We start from the raw sequence: 22,976 nt of genomic DNA on the forward strand, positions 1-22,976 counted from the left end.
GCTCTCAGTTACCTCGTGCCAACTGGAGCCCGGTGCCCAGATTCCCTGGTCTGGGCGTCATATGCAGGAACTTTGGCAGGTTTCACAACAGCCTCCAGCCTGCCATGGAGAGTCCAGGACTCAGCCGTAAAATACCACAGGAACAGGCCCAAATGATTGGAGTGGAAGGCCTGACCTGGGCCGTGCGCGTTAAAGGTTATTGCCAGAATGCATGAGTGCCCTTGTGAGCGCGGCAACTACACGGTCAAAGCAGATAGCAGCCCGAGGAACAAAGCCACGCATCTTAACTCATTCACTGCCATTGACGGGGGGGGGGGGGGAGAAGTCAAAGTTCAGTCGTCGGCCCAGTGTCCGGAAACACAGCAAAATTTGAGAATCAGCAAGTTGATAAAAGCCAAGTTCGAAGTAAAAGTTGCAAAGAGTTTGAACCGCCCATCGCCAAGAAGACCATCATCATCAGCATTAAAAAGTAATTAGAGATTTCTCAAAAAAATCTCCACAGACCCGACTCGGGTCAATGCCAGATTGTATTGTTTTTCTTCGTAAATATATGACTTAATTGAGATTCCTTTCATTTCGCAGAGCTCATTAAAACCAAAATACAAAGAATGCAACAAATAACCAAATGTGGCTGTCTGCCGAGAAGCCCTGACGCTTTTGCCTGTGAAACATCTCTATTCGGTTCACAGTTAAGTGGATTGAGATGCCGCCCCAGCTCAAAATGCAGAGGTTACCTTTCACCCCCTGATGCGGTTAAGACAACCGCTGGCACGAGTGCTGCTGCAGGGGTTTGATGTCAAGGAGGGGAAAATCATGACACACTTTCTCAAGAGCAAAGCGGGGAGATGGTGCAAAAAAAAAAAAAAAAAGAAAAAGCGGCAGCTCTCAAGCTGTAATGGAGCGCAGCGGCGGGAGGCTCGCCACATGTTGTACCGGTTGCCTGGAGCGCCATAGCAACAGGGAGAACGAAGATGGAAAGGTGTAGGTTCAAGGACGTCACTTGTTCCAGCAACATTCTAATGACGTTGGGCATCCGCGTTTAGCGAGATAGATGCGCAGGCGACAAACGCAAACCATCCCGGGAGATTCTGCGGCTTTTTGTCCCCCCACCCCCTCCCGCCCCTTGAAAAAAGGGCCGTCTCCATTTGCATGTTTGTGAAATGACTACAAAGCAGAAAGATTATAGGAGAGATGGCGAACACAAGACGTGAACGTCGACAGAATGGGAGCCGTTTGAAGGATGCTGGTGAGAGATATGAAGAGAAGGGACTCAAATGGAAAAGGACTGGGGAGATTTGTCCGACTATAAAAGAGGCAGTTTTCTTGTTTTTGATGCAAACATGAAAGAGGCAGAAAGCAATTATTTGGAGGAAGCGGCGATGTTGTGAAGTTGTGCTTTGGCTCGTCTGGCAGGAGATGTGAGCACTCATATTTATATGGTATGGTATGGCATCGGTATCTTTACACAGATTTTCCCGAACCCTAACGTCATTTAGAGAATTATCACATTCAAAGGTATCATCTCACTGGTCGAGGATTTCAACTCGCCACTCAGTATATATGAAAGAACAAAGACTATTCTAATAAATCTACCGTCTATAAATCGATTCATTGGAACAGCAAAAAAAAAAAAAAGATTTGTCGTGTTCACGCCGATGCTAAAGCACGAGCGCCTGAAGTCACGCTAACACGCTAGGACGAGCTAATCCATTACATTTACGAACCCGGCGCGGTAATCTGCCAGCGTGTGACGAGCAATTCCGAGGAACGCCACTGTCCTTGCGTGTGACGTGGTTCTATCTTAGTGCAGGAGGAGCGGTAGTTAGCCCCGCCCCCCCCCTCCACCTCCTGCCGCCACAACCCCGCGGGGACAGGATACGCATCGGGATGACAGCGTGCCGCCACGATCCCTTTGTTGCCTGTAATGGATTATTTCATAGTAACACGCAATTGGACTGCGTCGCTGATGGATTGTGGCCATTGTTATGGTAAAGTCACTCCATTGCTGACACCGGGCCGTCTATTAATCTCAGTCAAGTCAACAGTTGCCATTGTGTAAAATTTCCCATTAAACCGCAGCACCTTGACAACAATGAACGTGTCAGTGAGGCACCTTCCTTCTTCTACGAAGGATAGAAGGGGGGAAAAAAATGTTTTCTTAACGCGTTGCGTTGCGAATGAATGGGCGCAATGCAACCTTTGTAGAACGAGAGTGGAAGAAAACTCGAACATCATGGCACGAATGCTTTCCATTTTGGATGAGGGCCCTCGGCCCGGGGCAGGCCGGCGAACTCCGTTTCCTGGGTGAGTGTGAACCTGGCTGACCCGCTGTTGTGTTAAACGGCATCACACGCTGACCGAGAAGACTGACGAGGAGGCAAAAGGCAAACACGGAACGCGGCACAAGACATGATTGGGTTCCTGCGGTTTTGCAGAGATCACATTTTTTTACTTCTCGCTTTCGCCGTCTGGCAGTTTGCAAGGCTCCGACATTGTTACTGTCAAAATTCACACTGCACTGCCGATGCACAAGTCGCACGCGCGATGACACATACAAGCACATGCACTTGTACTTGCCGCCCACTCGCGTGTTGATGGATCAAGTGACTTCTTCCTCTGACTGACTTCTTTTGACACAGCCATCTTTTCCCTGAGGAAACAACCTGACATTCCTCGCAAAAAATAAAATAAAATAATCCACATTTGTTTAACCCACATCTAAAGTCACTGTCACATCGGCTCAGTGGTCTCAGGTTCCATTCCACCCATTTTTTTAACCAACAACTTTTGTGCAGTTTGCCCCACAAAAACAGGTCAAGATTAACAAAGTTGGGGGGCACAAGTGACAACAAAAGAGAAAATCGTTTAACAGCGGGGTGGAATCAGAAGCGAACACCCCACAAAACTCTAGGGGGGTTGGAAAAGGAGGGTGATTAAAGCCCAACATCAAATCTAACCCATCCTTTCGGATCCGCGGGAAGCAGCCGCGACGCTCTGATTAGCATCGATGACACTCCACCCCATTTATCCGATCCCTGTTAGAGCCTGTTAAACCCAAATGGGCTTGCTTGTTAAAACGGGCATCTTGTAAATAATAGATCCGCTTATCAATGCCTCCGGGAGGGAGAGGTGGATAAACAAGCGAGCGAGCTTATCAAATCTAAAAGGTTGAGCGCGCTAATCAGATTTGGAGCAACACCCGTCGCTCGCCTCCCCGCCACCAACGGTTGCAATGCGGACCGACGCAACTCAACAGAGTACTGTAATTTCCGGACTACAAGATTTATATCAGCCGCAGCACCCCCCCACCAAAAAAAATAAAAATAAAAATAAAAATAAATGACTAAATAAATAAATAAATAAATAACAGTAGACAAGCCGCACCAGACTACAAGCCGCAGTTTTTTATGTTGAAAAAAAAATGTGTTGTTTACTGCATGTTCAGAACGATTTTGTCGTGCGAATGCACATCAAGGTACATCAACAGATTCTTAAAACTGTGCTTTTTAACACAACAACAGAACAGACCCAAGAGAAAAAAAATAAATAAATCCAGATTTATTTTGCGTATTTTCTGAACTATAGAGCGCCCCTACTGGTGAAAGAAAAATCCATAGAAAAGCTGCATGGTTCAAAATCTATGAAAAAAGTAGGAAAATACGGTATTTGGAAATAAATTAGTTTAAAGATGCTGAGGGGTTTGCACTTCTAATATTAACGTGGCACGCATTTGGACCTCAGAACCACCTCAGACACGAATGACAACTAAGTGCCGCCACCCCCACGCCTACACCCATGTCCATTAAACGCATTACATCCGTTGTGCCAACTAAAGCTGCCAAACCAAAAAAAAATGAAGCGACTGATGAGTTCCAGAGGGGTTAACATACGGTAATAGGGCAAATGCAGCAGCAGTTACGTCGGTGCTTCGGAAGACAAGCCCACCGAGACGGAGGTAAAGAGATTGGGTTTCGAGAGACAGTGTCGGAAAAGCTCATTAAACCACTGTCATTGAGGAAAATGGATAATAAAAAAAAAAAAATAAAGCATAAGAAAGAAGAACAGATGAGAGGCTGGACTGAGGAGAAAAGGCAGATTTGGAATTGCCAGAGTAACAGTAGGGCCTCTGCAATCCGTTCCTTTCGCATAAACCTGTCTGGATGCGGCAACACAATCAGTGAAAATTTTCAATTCCTCCCCGCGTCGCGCTCATTTAGACGAGGCATCTGGAGGTCGCTTCTTCTTCTTTTTTCTTTTTTCTTTTTATTCTGTCAAACTCCATTTGTGTACGAGCCAGAGATATTGTTCTTCCTTTTCTCTCTCTGTACACACTGCTGGAGGAACTTGAATGCGTCTCGGCGGGCCGTTTGACGCGCACCTGGGGAGTTTTAGCGCCGGACGAGAGGGAAAAATGTGCCGCATCGCTCTTGTTTCGGAGGTGATAGAGGGGGAAATAAAGCCCTCGGCGAAAGGAAGTGAACAAACATCAGTCATATTAAGATGAGGGCGAATCGCATCGCTGTCCTTCATGGTTTGAGAGGGACGGAATTTTAGAAAGCAACCGCATTAAAGCAGAACCTTTGATGCAGCTCTTGGTTTGGCTCCCAAGTGTCCGGCGAGTGTACCGTTTGAGCAGAACAACTTCTTGAAATCATGTTTACTTGACCGAGTGTATAGGAGAGTCTCCAACAGAAGAAAAAGAGGGTTCAGGTAAAGTGTCAATATTTCATTTAACCAAATCCACCGTGCCTTTCCCTCTCCTGTACGTCTTCATCATCATCTCCCTCGTCATTACGTAAAGGCAGACTTTGATCTCCGGCGGCTTTATCGCGGCAGCCAGAGACGTATGATCAGAGGCTTGCAGCACCTCAGATGGAATCCAAACGCGGGGATGGAAAGATAGCCGAAAAGGGCGGGCTGCGACCAAATGTTGATCGGAAAAATGTGTCATCTCCAGAGAGAAGGAAACGAGCAGACAGTGAAATGTAAGACACCTCCAAATCTTCCTGTACGAATAAATTTAAATGCTTAATGCAGACAAATGCCCTTGAAGTTAAAGCATCCCCCCCCCCAAAAAAAAAAAAAAAATTGAAATTTTCTGCAGTTATCTCGATCCTGTTGCCGGTGAACTCTGGCGCAGTTTGCTTGGCTTCAGGTTAAATGCAAACGAGCGCACCTATGCACACATTTTTGTGCCGCGATGCAAATAGCGCATGTATGGCTGTCATGTGGAAAATATCATGAGGTTATTAAGGTTCATCGGACGCTTGCCTCGGCGCCAAAGGCTACAATCCATCCGAGCAATTAAAGCGTAATTGATTTACCTCGACAGAATGGAGGAGCGACACCGACGGTCCGCAGCCGAGGATTTCTTCGCGCAGAGGACAGCCAGATTGCCCTTGCAGTCGGACCGCCTTATCAATTTGATTAAAGTGTGAAAGGACACTTAAGATCTCAATTGCCGGCACATTAGCAGTCCACTCAGCACCCCCCCACCCCCAATGCTGAATCCTAATGTTTGAGGTATTGCGGGAGCTGCAACGATTATTTGATTCCACTTAGATATGCCCCCGCAAATCAAGCGCCGATTAGATAATGCGAGCGCTTAAAGAGGGAAAGGACCTGCTTGGTTTGAAACATCAATTTCCAAATGTTGCTTCAGCGGCAAACTAAGAAAACACTCACACGGATGCATACTGTATTTCAGAAGCCGCGACGATGATTGGATTTTTATGAGCCTTCGGAAAGACAAGTTGGCATGTTGATATGAGGCAAAGTTGAACACGCACTTTAAAAAAAATTAAAAAAACTTTAATAATTATGTTTCACGATATTACTAAAAAAAAGTGTGTGTGGGAATTGGCTATGTAGATTTTACAATGTAGAAAACGGCCCAAGTGGCAATAGCTGAGATCCATTTTAGGTCTCGTTATTTTTTTACATGACTAAAATAATTACGATTTTTAGGGGGCGTACCAGAGCACCACTTAATTTTCAGTCTCAGTTAAAGGTTCTTGTAAATGCTGTAAATTCCTACTGCCTTGAAAGGACACTAAACCTAAAATGTTCAAATCACAACCTTTCCGGGAATAACGTGCAATGACTTTCCATCCTGACAGGGCCACTTAAGCATTCAAGATAAAAAAATTAGAAGAAATTCTATCTTCAAAGACAAAAAAACATTTCCTGAGACTTCAACAACATAAAAGGTCCAATCCACGTCTCCTCACTGCTAGCCCGTCTGAATTTATTTATTGTCGCTGATGATGAGTTGCGCACCTTTTCCCATCGCATCACTTGACCGATAACTTACACGGGCAAGGACGGGCCCAAACATCCCGACGTTTCAACCAAGGATGAAGCCGTAAATATTCACGGATGGCATCGAGCCGCTTGCCGGTGACTTCTTTTTGGCCTGACGCATATATTTTTACGCCGGAACTTCTATTAAGGAATTTCAATGATTTTCCCGCCGCTCTCTTTCGATGTTTGTGGGCATTCTGCACTTGCCCCCCCACCGCGTACCGCCAAAATGCTGCAATATATTACAAGAACGCTGCAATCAATCCCCACCCCCGCCTTGCGCCTTGATGATGCTTTTGATGGAAGTCTTTTGACATTAACGCCGATTAATCGGAGCGACATCTCCGAGGCTGTGATTTAAGGTCCTGCGAAGCCGACGGTGGGTCGCGCGAGGTTTCGGCAAATGTCGAAGGGATAAAGTGGGTTTGCTTATGTAAGGCAGTAATTGTCATGCAAGATGCATAAATGAGGATTTCTTCAAGGCCCAAGTCATGAATATGAAATCTGTATATAGACGCTATATGCACGGAACTGATGTGCATATAAAAGATTGATATCATCACGAGTCCCTGTCAATTGTACAAAAATGATTGACGGTCGAGCCTCAATTGCTGCAACTGAACATGATTTCTAAAGATGTATTTAAAGGCATAAAATCTCCACCTAATTGGATGCTAAATTTACCAACGTATGCAAACAAAGGTTGTTTTGAGACATTGTCGATTAAAAGTCATCGGGGGTTGAGACTGAAGACGTCAGAATGTGGGCAAATTTAAATATGGTTAGAAAATATCAAAGGGCATGGAGAATCGCACGCCGCAGTCAGTCAGAAGACAGAATCGTTTGCTGCTTTTTTTCTTTCTCAAAGTTCAGCTTGACTTTGAATATATTTGTCTCCTCCGCTCTTTAAGATCGTATTTTATCTGTAAAATCTGATCATCAGCTACCTGACCGCCGGTAATCGACCTCACGACTTCAGTTTCGCCAATTTGATGAGCCAGAAAAGCCGTCGATGGCGACTGAGCCATGAAAAAAAATTTTAAAAAACATGTTTTAAACCCTTTCTGGCTGAGGGAAGCAATAAACTACTCAAGCTAGGCGAGAGTCGCCCGCAAAATCAAGCGTGTCCATCGCAGCGGGGTCCTGATTGGCCGACAGCAGGCCGAGTGGTGGGAATTGGGAGGCCATTAGGTGATTGCCGCTTTTTTTAAGGAATCACTTATGCCCGAGGCGCCCCAACACTTGAGGGGCTCTCTGTGCAAATTAAAGCCACATTACAAGTCAACACTATCTACCAAGGAAAAGCGATTGGACTCGGAGCGTTCTCTTAGATCGTTACAACTTATGATATGAACGGAGGTATTTTTGTCTTTTTTTTTTTTTGTGGCCTGCAGAAATCCGCTCAATTCTATGTCGAACTCGCAAATGACGTTATTACTTCTCGTCGTCGGTGTTCGGTTCATCCGAAAGGTGAGACGGCGTTCGCTCAAAGTCAATCACTGAGCGCGCCACCAGCAGCGTTCCTTTTCTATAACCACACAATTATAATATTTATGAGCAGTCCCGCTGATGGAAATGTTATTTCGCCTCACCCCGCCACTCCCTATCTCCCGTTTTAGTTCTATACCGTGGGCTTATTCGGTTGTATCTCGCCAGCACATGGAATGATGTGAATAATAACAGCTGATGGTTCTCGATACGTGGATTAAAGACATTGTGTTATGGGCTAAGTCGGCCGCACCGCCTCCCTAAGGGCCATAAACATCGCACAAAAGGACAAGAAACAGGAAACGTTCATGACAACGGCAAGAGAAAACGCTTCCGTTATATCTTCTATCCACCTCAGGCAGAGGTTAGATTATTGATAGTGAAGGTATGATTGTGAGGAAGGAGGGGGGCGGGGCGTGATATGGCATCAAATATTGTCGCGATAATGCGCATCACAATCGCTTCTGGTCCTACAGTCGACGAGCCAAGGCTCAATCATTTGAACCGGAGGGTTACATCGGGTGATTTATTGACGCCATCTTGCACTTACCGAGCTAAGATTATCTCGCCACGGGGGTTACCGCCCTCCTCCAGATATATGAGAAGCTTTTGCACTCCATTTGTTCGGAAAAATATCAGCGTAGAACCCAACCGGTCGGCGCTATATATAAAAACACCAGGGTGAACTTTTAGGTTTTATGAGATCGCGCCGACGTCGAATAGCATTGGAAGGAGGACACGGGAAAGTTATATTGTCTGGAGGCGAGAGATTGATAGGTGATTTGGTGAAGCGTCTGCAGCGATGCACTGTGGATCGTCGTGGAAAGAACAACATAAGAGACAAAAATTAGTTTCCAGGGTGTCCCGGATCACCTTTCGGTGAGAAGCTTGGTCATCCAGAAGGAGCTCGGAGTAGAGCCACTACGCCTCTGCGTCAGGATGAACCACATGAGGAGGCTTGGGGATCTAATTATGACGCCTCCCTGGTGAGGTGTTTCAAGGATGTCCCACTGAGAGGAGGCCCGAGGGATGAGCCATGACACACTGGGGACATTAAATTTCCCGGGGGGATCAGAGAATGCCTCGGGATTGAAGAGGCTGGGGGAAGGGGGGTCTCGGCTTACCTACTTAAGGTGTTGCCAATGCAACCTGAGCCAGATAAGAAGAAGAAAATGGATGGTTGCAAGAATCGGACCCCAACTGCCCATCATGAGCCTTTTGAGTTTTGTTCGCCCTTATGATCAAAGGATTATTTGTTGTAACGATGCGAAATAAGTTCAAACCCGAAAAACTGTTATGGAAGCACCCATGTTAATCTCCTAACCCGAACGCTTCAAGGACAAGTGAAAACAAGTCCCTTTGAATTTCAGAGATGACACAACGCCGTTCTTGCCAATCCATCTTCTTCGCCAAATTCTACAGTAGGGGGCCAAACTTGGAAACTTCATACCGTCAAATATTAGTCAAACGTCTCTTTAATTACTCCGTCCTCCATTTGCCATTCTCCATCAAGCGATTAATCATGCTCGGGCGAGCGTCCATTCCTTTCAGGAGCTTTCATGCTCACTTTGCCACCCCGGTGTGCAAACCTGGCAGCCACCACGATTTATAATCACGGGGATAATAAGCGTAAATAGGTGCATACACAAACTGTCAACTAAGCAAGGAAAAAAGTGGTAGCGGTTCTGAAAGTCCTGACAGACGCGAGCATCTCAAAGTCAAAACTCAACTAAAGCCCGTATCCCACTGAGGGGCGAGTGTTTGCGAATGTTTCGAGTGTCTGCGCTCGTTGAAGGTAGCAAATAGTCGCCAAATGTTCTCCGGACTTTAGAAGTGTTGGTGGACGTCTGGCGAACTTTTGCAATCTTGAACAACCCAGAGGCAAGTGTAGTCACACAGAACACGGACTCGTGTTAAAACCGCAGTTTGAACATTCGCCGTTAATTGAATGAGTTCTTCCTGCGGGCAAGCAAGAACATCCGCAAGACAACCACGATGAAGCCGCGGAAGATGATTGCAATCACCTCGTGCAGCAGGTGTGATGCCACGCCCGGTTCGATTTGATTCCGTCCTGGTGTCGTTAAAACCACGCGGGGTCTCACGTCCTGAGGCGGGACAACCCTAGCGCAACTCTTACTACAGTAATCAATAGTCATTACGCACAGCAAGTGTGCAGTATTCCCAAAATGGTTTCGGAAAAGGGGGCACAGGAATCCCCCTTCGAAAAACTCTCCGTGATGAACAACACCACGAGTCTTAGCGGGAGTGAATGTTGTGTATCGATAAGCACACCGGATCATGTGATAACGCTCACAGAGATCACATGCCTTAAATGTCATGAACGTAATACGGCCACAGATGAACGCATCAATCATGAACCGGAGGAGGGGGTAGCCTGCGGTGCGACGTGAATCGATTCGAGAACAAACAAAAATGTCACCCGCGATGGAAAACGGAGACAAATCACGACCATGTAATGAAAATGGTTGCTATGGTTCGTTGCTAGCTCGTAGCTAGCTTGGTTCAGAACGCAAGCACTGCTTAACTAGTTTTAATGATGTTCAAGGGGATTTAGTCAGACGTGCTGCTTATCTCACCGCCGACGCACGAGGCATCCAAAAGGAATCGCTTGTACGATGACAAACACCTCACTGGCAGCGAAATATGATCTGTTTGCACAAACAGGACACATTGTAACGGCGAACACCGAAACGACTTGTGCAATTCCTTCTGTAAATCTATCCTCAGCACAAACCGCAATTTGTTTTTGCCTTCTCACAACACACACAGAAGCAAGGATGTATACACACTATTCTCTCTGGAACTGCGATGTTCCCTGCATTAGGGAGCAGCCAGTCAGTGGTGTAATTACAGCCTGCATCCTTGCTCTCCGTTGGGTCCTTGGCATCCCAAAATGTCCCAGTATGGCTTCTTTTCTTTGGCATTAGGGTACATTTGGAATTTAGTAGGATTGGAATCATAAAATACACAATATTCCGTAGACTGCCCTAACCTAAAAATGTGGATTATTAGACGTGGACTGTCAAATTGCCGTATTTTCCGTACTATAAGCCACTACTTTTTTCCTAGATTCTGAAGCGTGCGGCTAATACAACGGTGCAGCTTTTCTGTGGATTTTTCTTTCACCACTAGGGGCGCTCTATAGCTCAGAAAATATGCTAAATAAATCTCAACTTTTTTTCTTTTGGGTCTGTTCTGTTTTAATTAGCAAAGTTGGGGCCGTGTTAAAAGGCACTGTTTTAACAATCAGTTTTAGCACCTTTATGTGCAAAAATCGTTCTGCACATGCAGTAAACATAGAAAACTGCGGCTTACAACCTGGTGCGGCTTGCATATTTTTTTTTTTTATATTTATTTATTTACTTGTTTATTTAATTATTTATCTATTTATTTGGTCATTTATTTATTTATTATTCATTTTTTGGAGTTGCTGCGGCTTATAGGTGGGTGTGCTTTATAGCCCCGAAAATACGGTAAATTCTTTCAAAAATACCTTTTTAAAAGGAGGATAGTTATCACAAATCTCACATTCACAATGATGCATCAGGAGATTTCATATTTTATATTTCCTTTTGTCACATGCAGACAGACTGCAGAAATCAGCTACTTTTTCGGTAAATGGGGGGGACAGATCGCTTAAAATCTTCAGAAACGCGTTGAAATGTAAAATGATGAGGATCACAGGTTGGTAAGGACAACTGCTTCCGGAAAATGAGAGGAAGAAAAGGTTTTATAACCTTCAAAGTGTTATTTATAACCTCAACGGCGGATATCGAAGATGATAAAAGCGGAGTATGAGAGAGCGAGAGCCTTGAGAAGGTTGTTGCCATTCAGCGGCCAGTGACCAAAGCCTTCAGATTCTTCACTAAAATGTCAGGTTATGCGAGTGCACAGATGGATGAACAAGAACATAAAAATCACTGCGTGCATCTATTACAAAAAAAAAAAAAACTCACACTCAACTTAATACCAAGGGAACTTTCTTCACACCACTCGCTTCCACCCCCTTCTCTCTTTACTTCGGCGAGGTGTTTGGATGGGAAATGAGAATTTCGATCCAGGAAAAGTGTTTTAGCATTCACACAAAAAGGATTGTGCGGAATGCAGATGTCACCGCGTGGACACTTACATAAAGTGACGCAATTGGATTAGCGAGAGATTCGCCGTGTAAGGCTTTGCAAATCCACGCGCCTGATTGAATTAGTTATTGTTTCGAAGTTGTTGGACAAAGACAGCAAGTGGGGGGGGGGGACAGGGGGGGTTCATGTACGTGGCGTGTAATTCAGCCTCAGCCAGGAATGCTACCAGGATTGTCTGATGATGATATGGCTAATCGCTGAGACGAGATGGTGTGCCCAAGTCTGGTCCTCCAGCCTCCATCCAGCCTGTTTGAGATGTAGGACCGGACTTGGGTCACCCCGCCTCGAGCAACAAGCCTCAATACTGATATATAATTTTTAACTAACTGTTTATTGGATATTACGGGTGGTTACAAAGAAAATAAAACATCATTCAACCGTGGAATCATCACAACCATTGACCAGACTCTAAAGCTTGTTCAGGCCACCATTAAAGTGAATTGTGTGTTCACAAGCGCAGATTACTGTAAATACAAGCCTGCTTGGGCGGACTTCTACCCACTTCTGCTATTGATTTTTTTGGATCAATAAATACATCTTTTGCCCTCTTAAAATGATTGGAAATGGATTTAAAGGGACTATGGTTGGTTTGGTGCTGCTGCGCAAGAGGTATGACTAAATGGTACAAGGTGAATATTCATGTAAATTAAACGAGCCGGTCACGATTGATGTTGTGGATTATTGCCAAGGAAAATTGTGGATGTGATTGTCATAACATCAAAAAGTAGATACGGTCATCAAAAAGGAACACCTCCATCTACATGCATTTCATTTTCAAATGGCGCCTATAGGAAGGGACATTGGGATTCAACGCAACAGAATCTATTAAGCAATCATTGAGCGAGCTAACTGGTCATCGCGGCGTACTTCGGCGGTGCAGGGCATAAATTCATGACTCTCTCAAGCATGCAACCCATCAGCGCATTCACTCGGGACGTGTTTTGTGTGTGGTGTCCTCGATTTGTCAAGGTCAAGCATCTAGGCATCTATGTTCGACGGAGAGCTGCTGGAACATAAACTGGTGGGCTACAAATGGAGTTTTGGAAATAAAAAAATGGACAAGACTGCATGATTTTCCTCATTGGACACATTTTTTTGGACAGTTTTCCAAATTGCATCGCGATGGACAAATACGTGGTAAATCCCAGCATACATGAATGGTCGCTCACGACCGACGTGAACAAGCGGGGGAAGATCCAAATTAGGGTTGGGGACATTGTAGTTCAAGAGCTTCCAGTCGCTCCTTAATTTCTTGATTACATAGCCACGGGTGTTTACATAGTGCACAACGTATGATTACAAACACGTGCAAAGAGCTTTTAATCAAAGGAATAATGAGCTGAATTAGCCTAAAAAAAAACCCGCTACAACTCACAGACTATTACCTTCTCTGATGTAACCTTTGAACTTAGGCCATGAGGGCATAGCCATGACTCAGTAAAAAATAAAAGGCTATGGACGGCTTTCACAGTAATGCCGTTTCTCCTCCAACTGATGAACTTATTCAATTCCTGGGCCCAATGTGGCAGCGACAAATGACCGCCATTACGCTGCCAGGCTCTCTTTTTTTTCACTTTAGCCTCAGCCTTCTCGCACCGTGATCACGCCGGGCATTCATCAGCAGGAAGATGAGACCCATTCAAGGAGGCGCTCATCATTGAAGCCACTCGCCCAAAAAAAAGAAAGAAAGAAATCAGAAGTTCCTGATAGAGTTAGCGACCCGGAAAAGTTCACCCTGGCATCCATTCTACAACTGCACAGACGGGGGGGGGGGGTGTTCCGACAGATGGAACGAGATGAGAAGAGTCCTTGCCGACACAACAAGGTCAAAGTGCCGACACAGATCAACAACAGCGGTGTATTACCAAAATGTCAACATCTTTCACGAGTGAAGTTTGAAGGACCAAAAGGTTTTCGATACCTCAGAGAGGCATCAAAAGGAGGAAGAAAAAAAAAAATCAGCGATGGAGGAAATTGGATTGTGAGCACAAGTTGGAAAGAAATTGCAAAGGAAAGGATGTGGAAATCCTCGGCTATGCAAGAAGACCTTGATATGCTAAACTCGGACCCCGGACCCTTTCACTGACCTTACACACCATTCAAACTTCAAGTATTTCTTGAAAGAAATATTAAAAGACAACACATTTTAGCCTCTTTCATCAATAAGGTTCTTCGTTAGTCTCTAAAAATGATCAAAGATTGAGCAACCAAAAGCGACCTTGGCAAATTTGAGTCCGATAACAACCAAAGCAGACGCTTTGATATGGAAATGAAAATACAAGAGCACTGTTCAAACCTGACGTGATTAGCAGCAGGTTTGTCTCACTTTTCTTAGGCATAAAACGGCAGGCGAAGATCCAAACTTTTATCACGCCAAGGCGCTACGGTAAAACTTAACTTGCCTCCTTGTGGCTTTTCACTCGCCATCTGTTTTTCGCAAAAGCAAATGATGTGAGAATAATGGCTCGGCGGGAGACGGGGGCGCCACTAATTTCCCACCTGTGGATCCACGCGTGGAACGTGGGCGGCAAACACGACGGATAAAAGGAGCGACTCGGAACTATGGGTGTGGGTGTGGGGGTAGGTGGTGACGGAAACTCTCCGAGACGTTTGCGAGGAAGGTCAACGTGAGTTCATGGACGAGGTCGAGCCGGTCTCGAGCGTATGAGCATCCTCGGGGATTGCGGCGTAGGGGCAGGTCGGATGATGTGCTCGGCCGGGCGTGGTTTGCGCCATATGTTCGCGTAAACTACGGGAGGGGGCGGGCGTTCCGGAAGCCAACAAAGCCGGTTGAAGGGTTTATGAGATTAGCGGATAGGCCGACGAGAGGATATAGAAACGTACCGAGGCAGTCACCTGGATGAATAAATCAGATATTATCGAGTACATTGTCATTTTTAATCTCCCATCCATCGGGCGTCGCGCCGTCTTTGATAAATATAGCCGCTAATCTAGTCTCTTCGGCTCTTTTGCTCGTTCCTTGTTTCTTTAATCCACATTGTCCCATAAGTCAGCCCGCATTGTCGCACTCGGGTATATTTTCGAGACATAACGGCAACGCGGCTGACAAGCGACGGGAAATAAACGGCAACAAGCGAGCGGAGATAGCGCGGTGATGGAGAATTACGGAGCCTTCGTGGGGGGGATGTCTGAGCGCGCTGGCAAACTCACTCAATTTACACGACTGGCCTTTTCAAGCTTTATCACCTCCTCGGCGACTTTCTTTCATAAACCAATTTTATTGGGCGAATTCGCCTTTTGCGTCGCTTTGAAGGGCTTACGAAATGGCGGTAAGAGAAAATCGTTAAGTACTTTTTGATAATGCCAATGGCAAAAAAAAGGGCACCTCTTGCTTGCTAAGGGTTTAATATACTTCCTGGTCAAGAGAACGGGGACCGAAAAGCAACAGGTTTCTAAATTTAAACTCGGAGATCTCGTCCCTTCAAAGTCTGCAGAACTACGCAACGGGCTCGAAAGGAATAAAGCTCGAGTTAGCAACCATGAAAGACGGCAACACCAAATTACAGTTTTAAAGGCCAGATTTTTTTTTTTTTTTTACTTTTCTACACTTGACCATTAATGAAAATTCTCAAAGGTGACTAGATTACTTTCTGCTCAAGCGCCAGCACGGATTGGACCGCCCATAATTCACCCTCCTAAAGCGTGCGTGTGGTCATTCTACGTAAAATACCTGTCCCTGGAAGAGTGACTCGCAGCATCTGTTTGTTTTTTTTCCTCCCCCCTGATGATCTGCCAGCTGCATTTGCAACTTGATTAGCCTGCTAATGCTAATAGGCTCCCGTTTGTTTGGGACAATGTAAATAAAACATCTGGCTCGATTCCTCAGCTGGTCAACAGTGCGGAGTATCATAAAAAGCCTTTGCTGGCGGTTGCGCACAATCGAGTGGGCGTCGACAGGCTACGCTAGGAGGAAAAAAAATATAGACATAAAACGGTGCGTTAGCATTACCGCCCGTCTTGTTTTGTCTATGGCAGGGGTTTCACTCCGTGGTCAAAGGGTGCACCACTTGAGGAATCTGCAGAGATGAATTAAGTTCTCCAGGATTCTTTCGGAATATTCTGGCAGGCGGGTGTGAAGTAAGGACAAAAAGACTGGATGAGACTCTCGTGGCTCACAGCATCGAGCTGAATAACTTGGAACGCCGTGATTGGCAGATCTAATATCCATGTCAAACGGCGCTGACGGCAAAGCTGTTGGTCACAATAACAGCGAGCCCGATCAAATGAACACGAGCAAGGAAGGGACAGGAGAAAATGAAAACAACAAGAGCGACACAATGGCAGTGAAAGGTAATAGGAAATGCCAAACGTGACATCGTTGCATGTTTAGCATTTAATGCCGTGTGTTCCGTTGACCCGGAGGCGGCGTCAACGGAGCCACCCGGAGGCCATCGGCGGATGCGAAGACGTTCAAAGGTCAACTCCAAATGCACAAGTACGAGAAGCGTAAAGGAGCCTGCCAAATCCCCTCCCGGCTCCACATCACATGGAATTAAAAATGCAAAAGCAGGAGCTATACATCCACGCCCAAGGCTTAGCTTTAGCATACACTCAAGCAGCTGCAGGCAGCAAACGAGGACAAAAGACAAGATAGCAAAGGGAATTGGTAATATGGAGTCGCATTATAATCGGCTTTCAAGTTTGCAGCCGGCGTATGAATCCAAAACATTTTGATTGAAAATACACAAGGTGTGTCAGAAAAGTTCCAGGATTGGAGTTCTGGCAGAAAGAATGACTTCAAATCCAAACTACAACCTAAAGTGTTTCCCAAGACTGACAAGCCCTCTGACACTGGTAATGAACTTACCGCAAACTAAGTTCCCCTCGTCTAAATTACAAGCCCGACGAGAAAGAAAAAAAAAAAAGGGACGACAACGTAACGGCAAAGAGACACAAAATATGTAGAGCGTGTACGCGACGACAGGCGGAATAATTCATCGGCTGGGATTGTGGGCTTGGAGAGCTGCCCGCGATGCTGCGTGCATTATGTTAGCAGGCTGTGGGCACATAAATCACAGCGGCGCGCGCAGCGGAAAGCAGTCGCTGAGGCTGCGACTCACAAAGTACCTGTTTATAGGGAATGACAGTAAAACTCGGCATCCGGCACCACCAGACGAGCACTAAGCGGCTTAATGTCAGCGCAGAACACTGCAGAACAGAGCGGAAGCTTGATAAGGGAGCGGATGGATGGATGGATGCATGGATGGATGGGCGGGGAATTAAACTAGAAAAGGATGGACAAGTGTGAGCGTGTGTGTGTGTGTGAGGTAGGAAAAATAAAATGGCCAACTTGGTGACAGGCTGAAGTCACCTTCCCGCCTTCCTTTTAATCCACTGGCGTATAATCCGACGAGCGTAGTACGAAAATTTCGATTACACAATAAACGCTTGAGCTAAACATGACAAGATAAACTTCCTGCTTACATGGCACCATTCAACCGAGCAAGCTATCGTCCAACGTACAAAGTGGAGGCGATTTTTCCCACTCGGAATTTATAAGCGAGCTGTGCCGAGCTTATATAAACAATTTGACACGAGAGTCACGACAATTCGGTTGAAATTTTGAGGACGAACGGGATACGACTGTGCTAAATTCATTCACTCCCATTGACGGCTAAATACGTCAAAGATCTTTTTTTTCTTTTAACTCATCTGGTAGCATGAGTGAATAAATTGGAAAGATGTCAAAAATTAGGTTGGGCGCGCTTTTAGAGGGTGGGTCTCGATGCTTTGATTAGGCGATTCATGTTAAGTTTCAACTGAAACTTTTGCACCCCTTAGCGCGTTATTACGGCGCGATGCACCTTCCGGGCCTTGTTAGCGCAAGCCTGGAAACCTGTAATTGAAAGTGGCAGAGAACAGGGCTGTACGCTGCTGGGGGGCCGAGAGCGGTGCGGGCAAGGGGAGGGGGGGTTGATTGCGAGGCGAAGGAGGTGAGAAAAAAAGAGGCAAAGGCGTCGTTACCCTTTTGACGTTCTGACACCCGATTGGCGGGCCATCCCGCGAGACTTTGGAAGATTCTTACATGGTCGGAAGTCTCCAGAGGGGAAGGCTTAATGAAGACGAATGCGGGGAATCAATTTGCGCCATCTTCCCTCCATCTGGCCTAGACTCGATTCTGCGCCGCAATTAGCACCGCAGCCGGGAGAGACCTCCCCCCGGAGCCCAACGCCGGCGTCTCACAGGGCGCCGACGGGATACCCGACGCACAAGAATAAATTCAGATGACATGACTGGAGTGAGAATGTGATTATTATTATTACGCTTTTTTTTTTTTTTTTTGTCAAGGTTTGGGCGAAAAAAAAATTCTCTTGCAGCCTGTTTAGGCAGCAAAATAATACCTCATACGAGTACCAGAAGGCAACTTTGTGTTCGACCTAAATGCAGGAATCCAGTTTGTTTTTGTTTTTTTATGTTCAGATTGGTCGCATAAAAAGTTTGGTTTCCTTTTTTTTTTTTTTTTACTGCTGCCTGTCAAGGCAGATTTTATTTATTTTTTTTTAGCTCAAAATGGTAACAAAACTGACTTTTTCTTTTTCTTTCTACTGCAACCCATCGAGGCAGGAAACCTAAAGATGAAGCGGCAGAATGATCTGAGTCGAGTCATAAAATCAATTGGGCCTCAATCGCTGGAGGACATGGCGCCTAATCAATACAACCGCATCGATACGTTAAGACTGATTTACATTTCAGTTACCCAAAAAATGGATTCCTCAAAACATTTTTTTTTTTTTTAAACTACATCATGTAAAAAGTGTGACGCCATCTGTCGGAGATGAACCCAGGTAGCCAAAAAAGTTCCCGTCTGGTACTTGTTGACTCGACAGAAAGAGAAAGCCGAGCTGGCCAGCCGCCCGGCCGCACGCGTAAATACAAGCTGCCACGCTCTGATGTTTCTTTGGCGCCGACTGCTGATTGACTACAAGGCTCTCCGGCTCAGATTAGCGTGATGCTAACAATTAAGGGCACGGTAATGCACTGCCTGGGGGTCCGCCGAGACCACACGGCCTCAAGCGGAGGAACCTCAGAGTGGCCCGTGCACGCATGGCGGGGGAGTTGATCAAGAGGCTTGCCGAGGCTGTTTGTCAGGGGAGGGGAAAAAAAAAAGACTTAATTAAGTGGGAAAGAAAGCAAGCGAGTTCATTATTTACTAATTGCTTGGCAGTACGCTGGCTACAGGCTACATTCATTATCCTCGGGCTTGGAGAAAATTGAGAGCCAGCGGAGAATTGGACTCTCCGGTATCGAATGGAGGCAATACTTTGGATAAACAACACTGACATTAATGCAGGTCACATTGACATACAATAAATAAATCTTACCTTAACCGCCATTCTGCAGCCGGACAAAATGCCGTCGACACAAAGTGCATTTGGAATTGTCTGTCTAGTCAAAATTGGACGCGGTCGGACAAATGCTATCGGAAAAATTCATCTTTAAAGGTCCCCATGAAATTGGAAAAATGACCCTAAAATGGTTGCTTTAAACATTTGTGCGTCCCAAATAGAGGGGCGGGCCCCCCTGGGAGGGGGGGCGCAGTGAGATGCTGAGGGGGGCACGTATGACCCTGGGGAACATGCTTTTTTTTCCCGCCATACTACAATAAAGTGTAATTACACATTTACACCAGTAGTGGCGCTCTCATTGCCGCAGCGAGTATTATTATGGTTTTGCAACGAAATTAATATTATTTATAGTTGTGGTGGAGAGTGGGTCGTGGGGTGGGGGCGTGAATTGTTTGCGCGTAACAGAAAATAATTGAGGAAAAACTGATTTAAACTAAAATCTTGTATCATTTCGGCCATGTATTTATTTTATTTTATTTTTTTATTTGTGTACGTTTTTTTAAGGCGGTTTTTGAAAATTGTTCAAGGTGTTTTATGCATTCTACAAGCAACTCAAGTACAGCTGTATTGGTGACGAGTGTGCACTGATTCCTCAGCACGCCCCGCAGGCAAGTGACTCACCTGTAGCACCTGCGCTGACGGACACGGTCTACCAGCATGGAAGACCCCCTGCCCCCGATGCTCCTCGTGACGTCCACGGTCAGCAGGCACGCACCGATGCGTCACAGCGGTCACGGTCTCCGAGCGTCGGGAGGGGGGCTGGCTCGCTTTGCCGCTCCTCCGTGGCTGTGTCAGCATGAAAGACATTTCAGCCAAATGTCAAACACGGGCACATTTGCACACTTACACAGCACATTAGCGCGGTTGCGTAAGGCGTCTGCTAAAATATTGATCAAGGCCAGAGAGGACAGAGCCGATGCACGGAATGCAGCAAATCGAGGGATTTGGATGCTTGGACCAAACAAATTCAAGGACGCATGCGCGTTATGAGCACAGCGGGACACCGTGCGATGGGAGTATTTATAAAGAAGCATCGTCCCACCCTTAGTCTTTACCGTTACTAAACGATTTGGACTCCAGAGCGAATGATTCCAAACAGGAAAAAAAAAGACAAATCCTCGCAATTGTGCACCCCACTTGATATCGATGCAGGAACATAAGACGAAGGCGTCGTCTGTAGTCAGTCGGCACCAATTAGCCTTGGCTACTTGGCGCTGTCAGCGGGCAGGCGTCGCTTATTAAACGCCGGAGACGTCCCGCAACCATTTCACACGAGGGCGCCCCACCGACAGCTCCCGGGGCCTCGTCGGCGAAATTGAGGTGAGAATGCTCGTGTGTGTGTGTGCGTGCAAAAAAAAGTATCTCTTTAAGACCTGCTCTCTGCTGCCCCTTTCAGGAAACAAGTGGCAACAGCACACCCGATTCCTCAATGGCCACATTTCTCCCCGCGTTCTTTTCATGTTGTCTCCGTCATCGTTATAGCGCAGTCGCTCTCCCAAGGTGCATCCACCTCCTCGTGTTCGCGCTGCCGCAGCACGCCCGCCCATGGGTGATGGCTTCCCGCTGCGTGCGGTGCGGAGAGCTCGCACAAGCTTGTCGGGTGTATGCAGTGTGTCGGCAAACGCTGAATATGAATGAGGATTTCTTTGTAAAAGCAGCTTGTATAACGAAGCAAGGTCAAAGTCTTGACGAACGCGGAATGTGGTGAAAGGCACAGGAAGTTGGCGAGGTTTTTTTTTTTTTAAACACCAGCATGTCGGGGTTGATGTGAAATTTGGTACGTGTGTAGCATACCAGTGAGCATTTTCGGCTCTACAACAGGAGTGTGCAAACTTTTTGATTGGCGGGCCACAATGGGTCCTAAAATTTGACAGAGGGGCCGGACCAAGAGCAGATGTGTTAATACATTTACATTTAATAAAATATAATCAATACATATCATTTTAAAGTATTTTTAACGGCCCGCATGTGGCCCCCGGGCCGAAGTTTGCCCACGCCTGGTCTAAGTTATTTTGGAACATTTTCAGAAAATTAAAAAAAAAAAAAAACAGAAAATTCAAGAAACAAGAAAAACAACTTTTATAATGAATACAAAAAGCTAAGTTCTTGGTTTTGCAAATGAATCGTACTCTAAAATTATGAAACTTTATTTCCGACCTGAACAAAATATGAATCTTTTTTTTGGTTCCCTCTACTTATTATTAGTCCAGCAATCTTTTGGACTATTTTAACATCCAAAACCAAATCATACAAGACAACTTTATTTATATCACGCATTTCACGAAATCCTTCTTTTAATCGCAATGAAATTCGGTCCACTCGTTTATCGCCACCTGACAAACAACTCCGACTCAAGAACTCTTGCTTTTAAGTGCACAGGAACTCAGCGACGTTGCTTTGAAGCTCATGTTTTAGGGCGATTTTGTGACATGAATCATTGGCGGGCTATACGACGAAAGATGCTGAACCCCCAGTGGCTCCTGATCTTGCGTCTTCAGAAGGTGAACGAGGAGACTCTTAAAACGCTTTGAGTACCTTGAAGGTACAATAACGCCATGCAGGTGAAAGCCCATTTACTTCCTCGGGGCTTTTTTTTTTTTTCTCGGCAGGCTTACTGCGGTGACAGCAGCATAGCATAGTGCAGCAGCAGGTCTGGCGAAGACGTACTTAGAGTTTTAGAGGCATATAAATACGACACAGCAAAGGAGCTGACTGCGGAGCGTTGAGCACCGCGGGGATGCCGGTGGGAGACATGACAGCGGAGCAAGACGAGAGAGAGAAAGAGAGAGGCACCATTTCCTTCACCTTGTGACAAACACAGAATCCTCAATTTTTTTTTTTTTTTTGTTGTTGCTCTGAAGCATATTTTAATGCCTGGCAGAATATTTACGGGTGGACCCCGGGAGTGTTTTGTTTACACCCCTCTGCAATAACAAATAAGAGAGCCACACGGCCACGTTTCCTCAAAGCTGGCTCGGCAGGTTTTGCGTTATAAAAACGCCTCGCCTCGATGTGCTGCGGCCCTCATAATGTTTTAAGTCGGACGACTTTGTTTTACAAGGCCAGCGAGCCGTTCGGAGGGCGCCCGTATTATTATTTCCCGCGCTCGCGGCGTCCCATGCGAGCGCGCCGTGTGCAGCGGAGTAATGGAGATTAGATTGAGATTGTGGAAAAGGATCCACACTTGTCGACAAAGTCTTAGAGGATACACCAAAACAGGATAGAACGCCTGCGGGTAGTCGAAGCGAATGGGAGGTCGCTCCCACACACTCACCCGACATCTTCATTAATCCTCTAATTGGGCTTAATTAGCGGTTGGCTAATTAAGGTCCGAGGGCCGGCCCACCGTGTAGCGCTGAGTCATGCAAAGAGCATGACTGCAAGTGTCTTCGGAAGCCAAATATGCAGCACACCTCATCCGAGTGAGGAAAAAAGCCATCAAATAAAAATGCTCGGACTAGAACGAGAAGCGCTCGTCTAGCTTCAAACGATTCTACGGAAGTCCAGTCCAAGGATTCGTCTACGTTACAGCTGGCATCGACTCCAGCGATGCACAAGTCGTCGAAAGTGGATCAGTGGGAAAATTGGACGCCACGTACAAGATGTTGCAAAATGAGCATATGTTGACTTGATTCGGGAACCTCTCCTCCTCTAGCTG

The 22,976-nt window shown here is 46.0% G+C and overlaps 1 protein-coding gene across 4 annotated transcripts in view; it reads right to left on the bottom strand.

Moving 5' to 3' along the window:
* Positions 1-22,976, bottom strand: part of LOC148341379 (uncharacterized) — a 126,444-nt gene that overhangs the window by 92,298 nt on the left and 11,170 nt on the right. For all 4 annotated transcript variants that reach the window (XM_088288294.1, XM_088288296.1, XM_088288295.1 and 1 more), the window contains one exon: positions 19,940-20,104. In XM_088288294.1, coding sequence (XP_088144420.1) covers positions 19,940-20,104 — 165 coding nt within the window. The remainder of the gene's footprint in view (positions 1-19,939; positions 20,105-22,976) is intronic.

This window comes from Idiotropiscis lumnitzeri, chromosome 2, assembly GCF_059441095.1.
Source record: "Idiotropiscis lumnitzeri isolate Australia: NSW breed Sydney's pygmy pipehorse chromosome 2, RoL_Ilum_1.0, whole genome shotgun sequence".
NCBI classification, from domain to species: Eukaryota; Metazoa; Chordata; class Actinopteri; order Syngnathiformes; family Syngnathidae; genus Idiotropiscis; species Idiotropiscis lumnitzeri.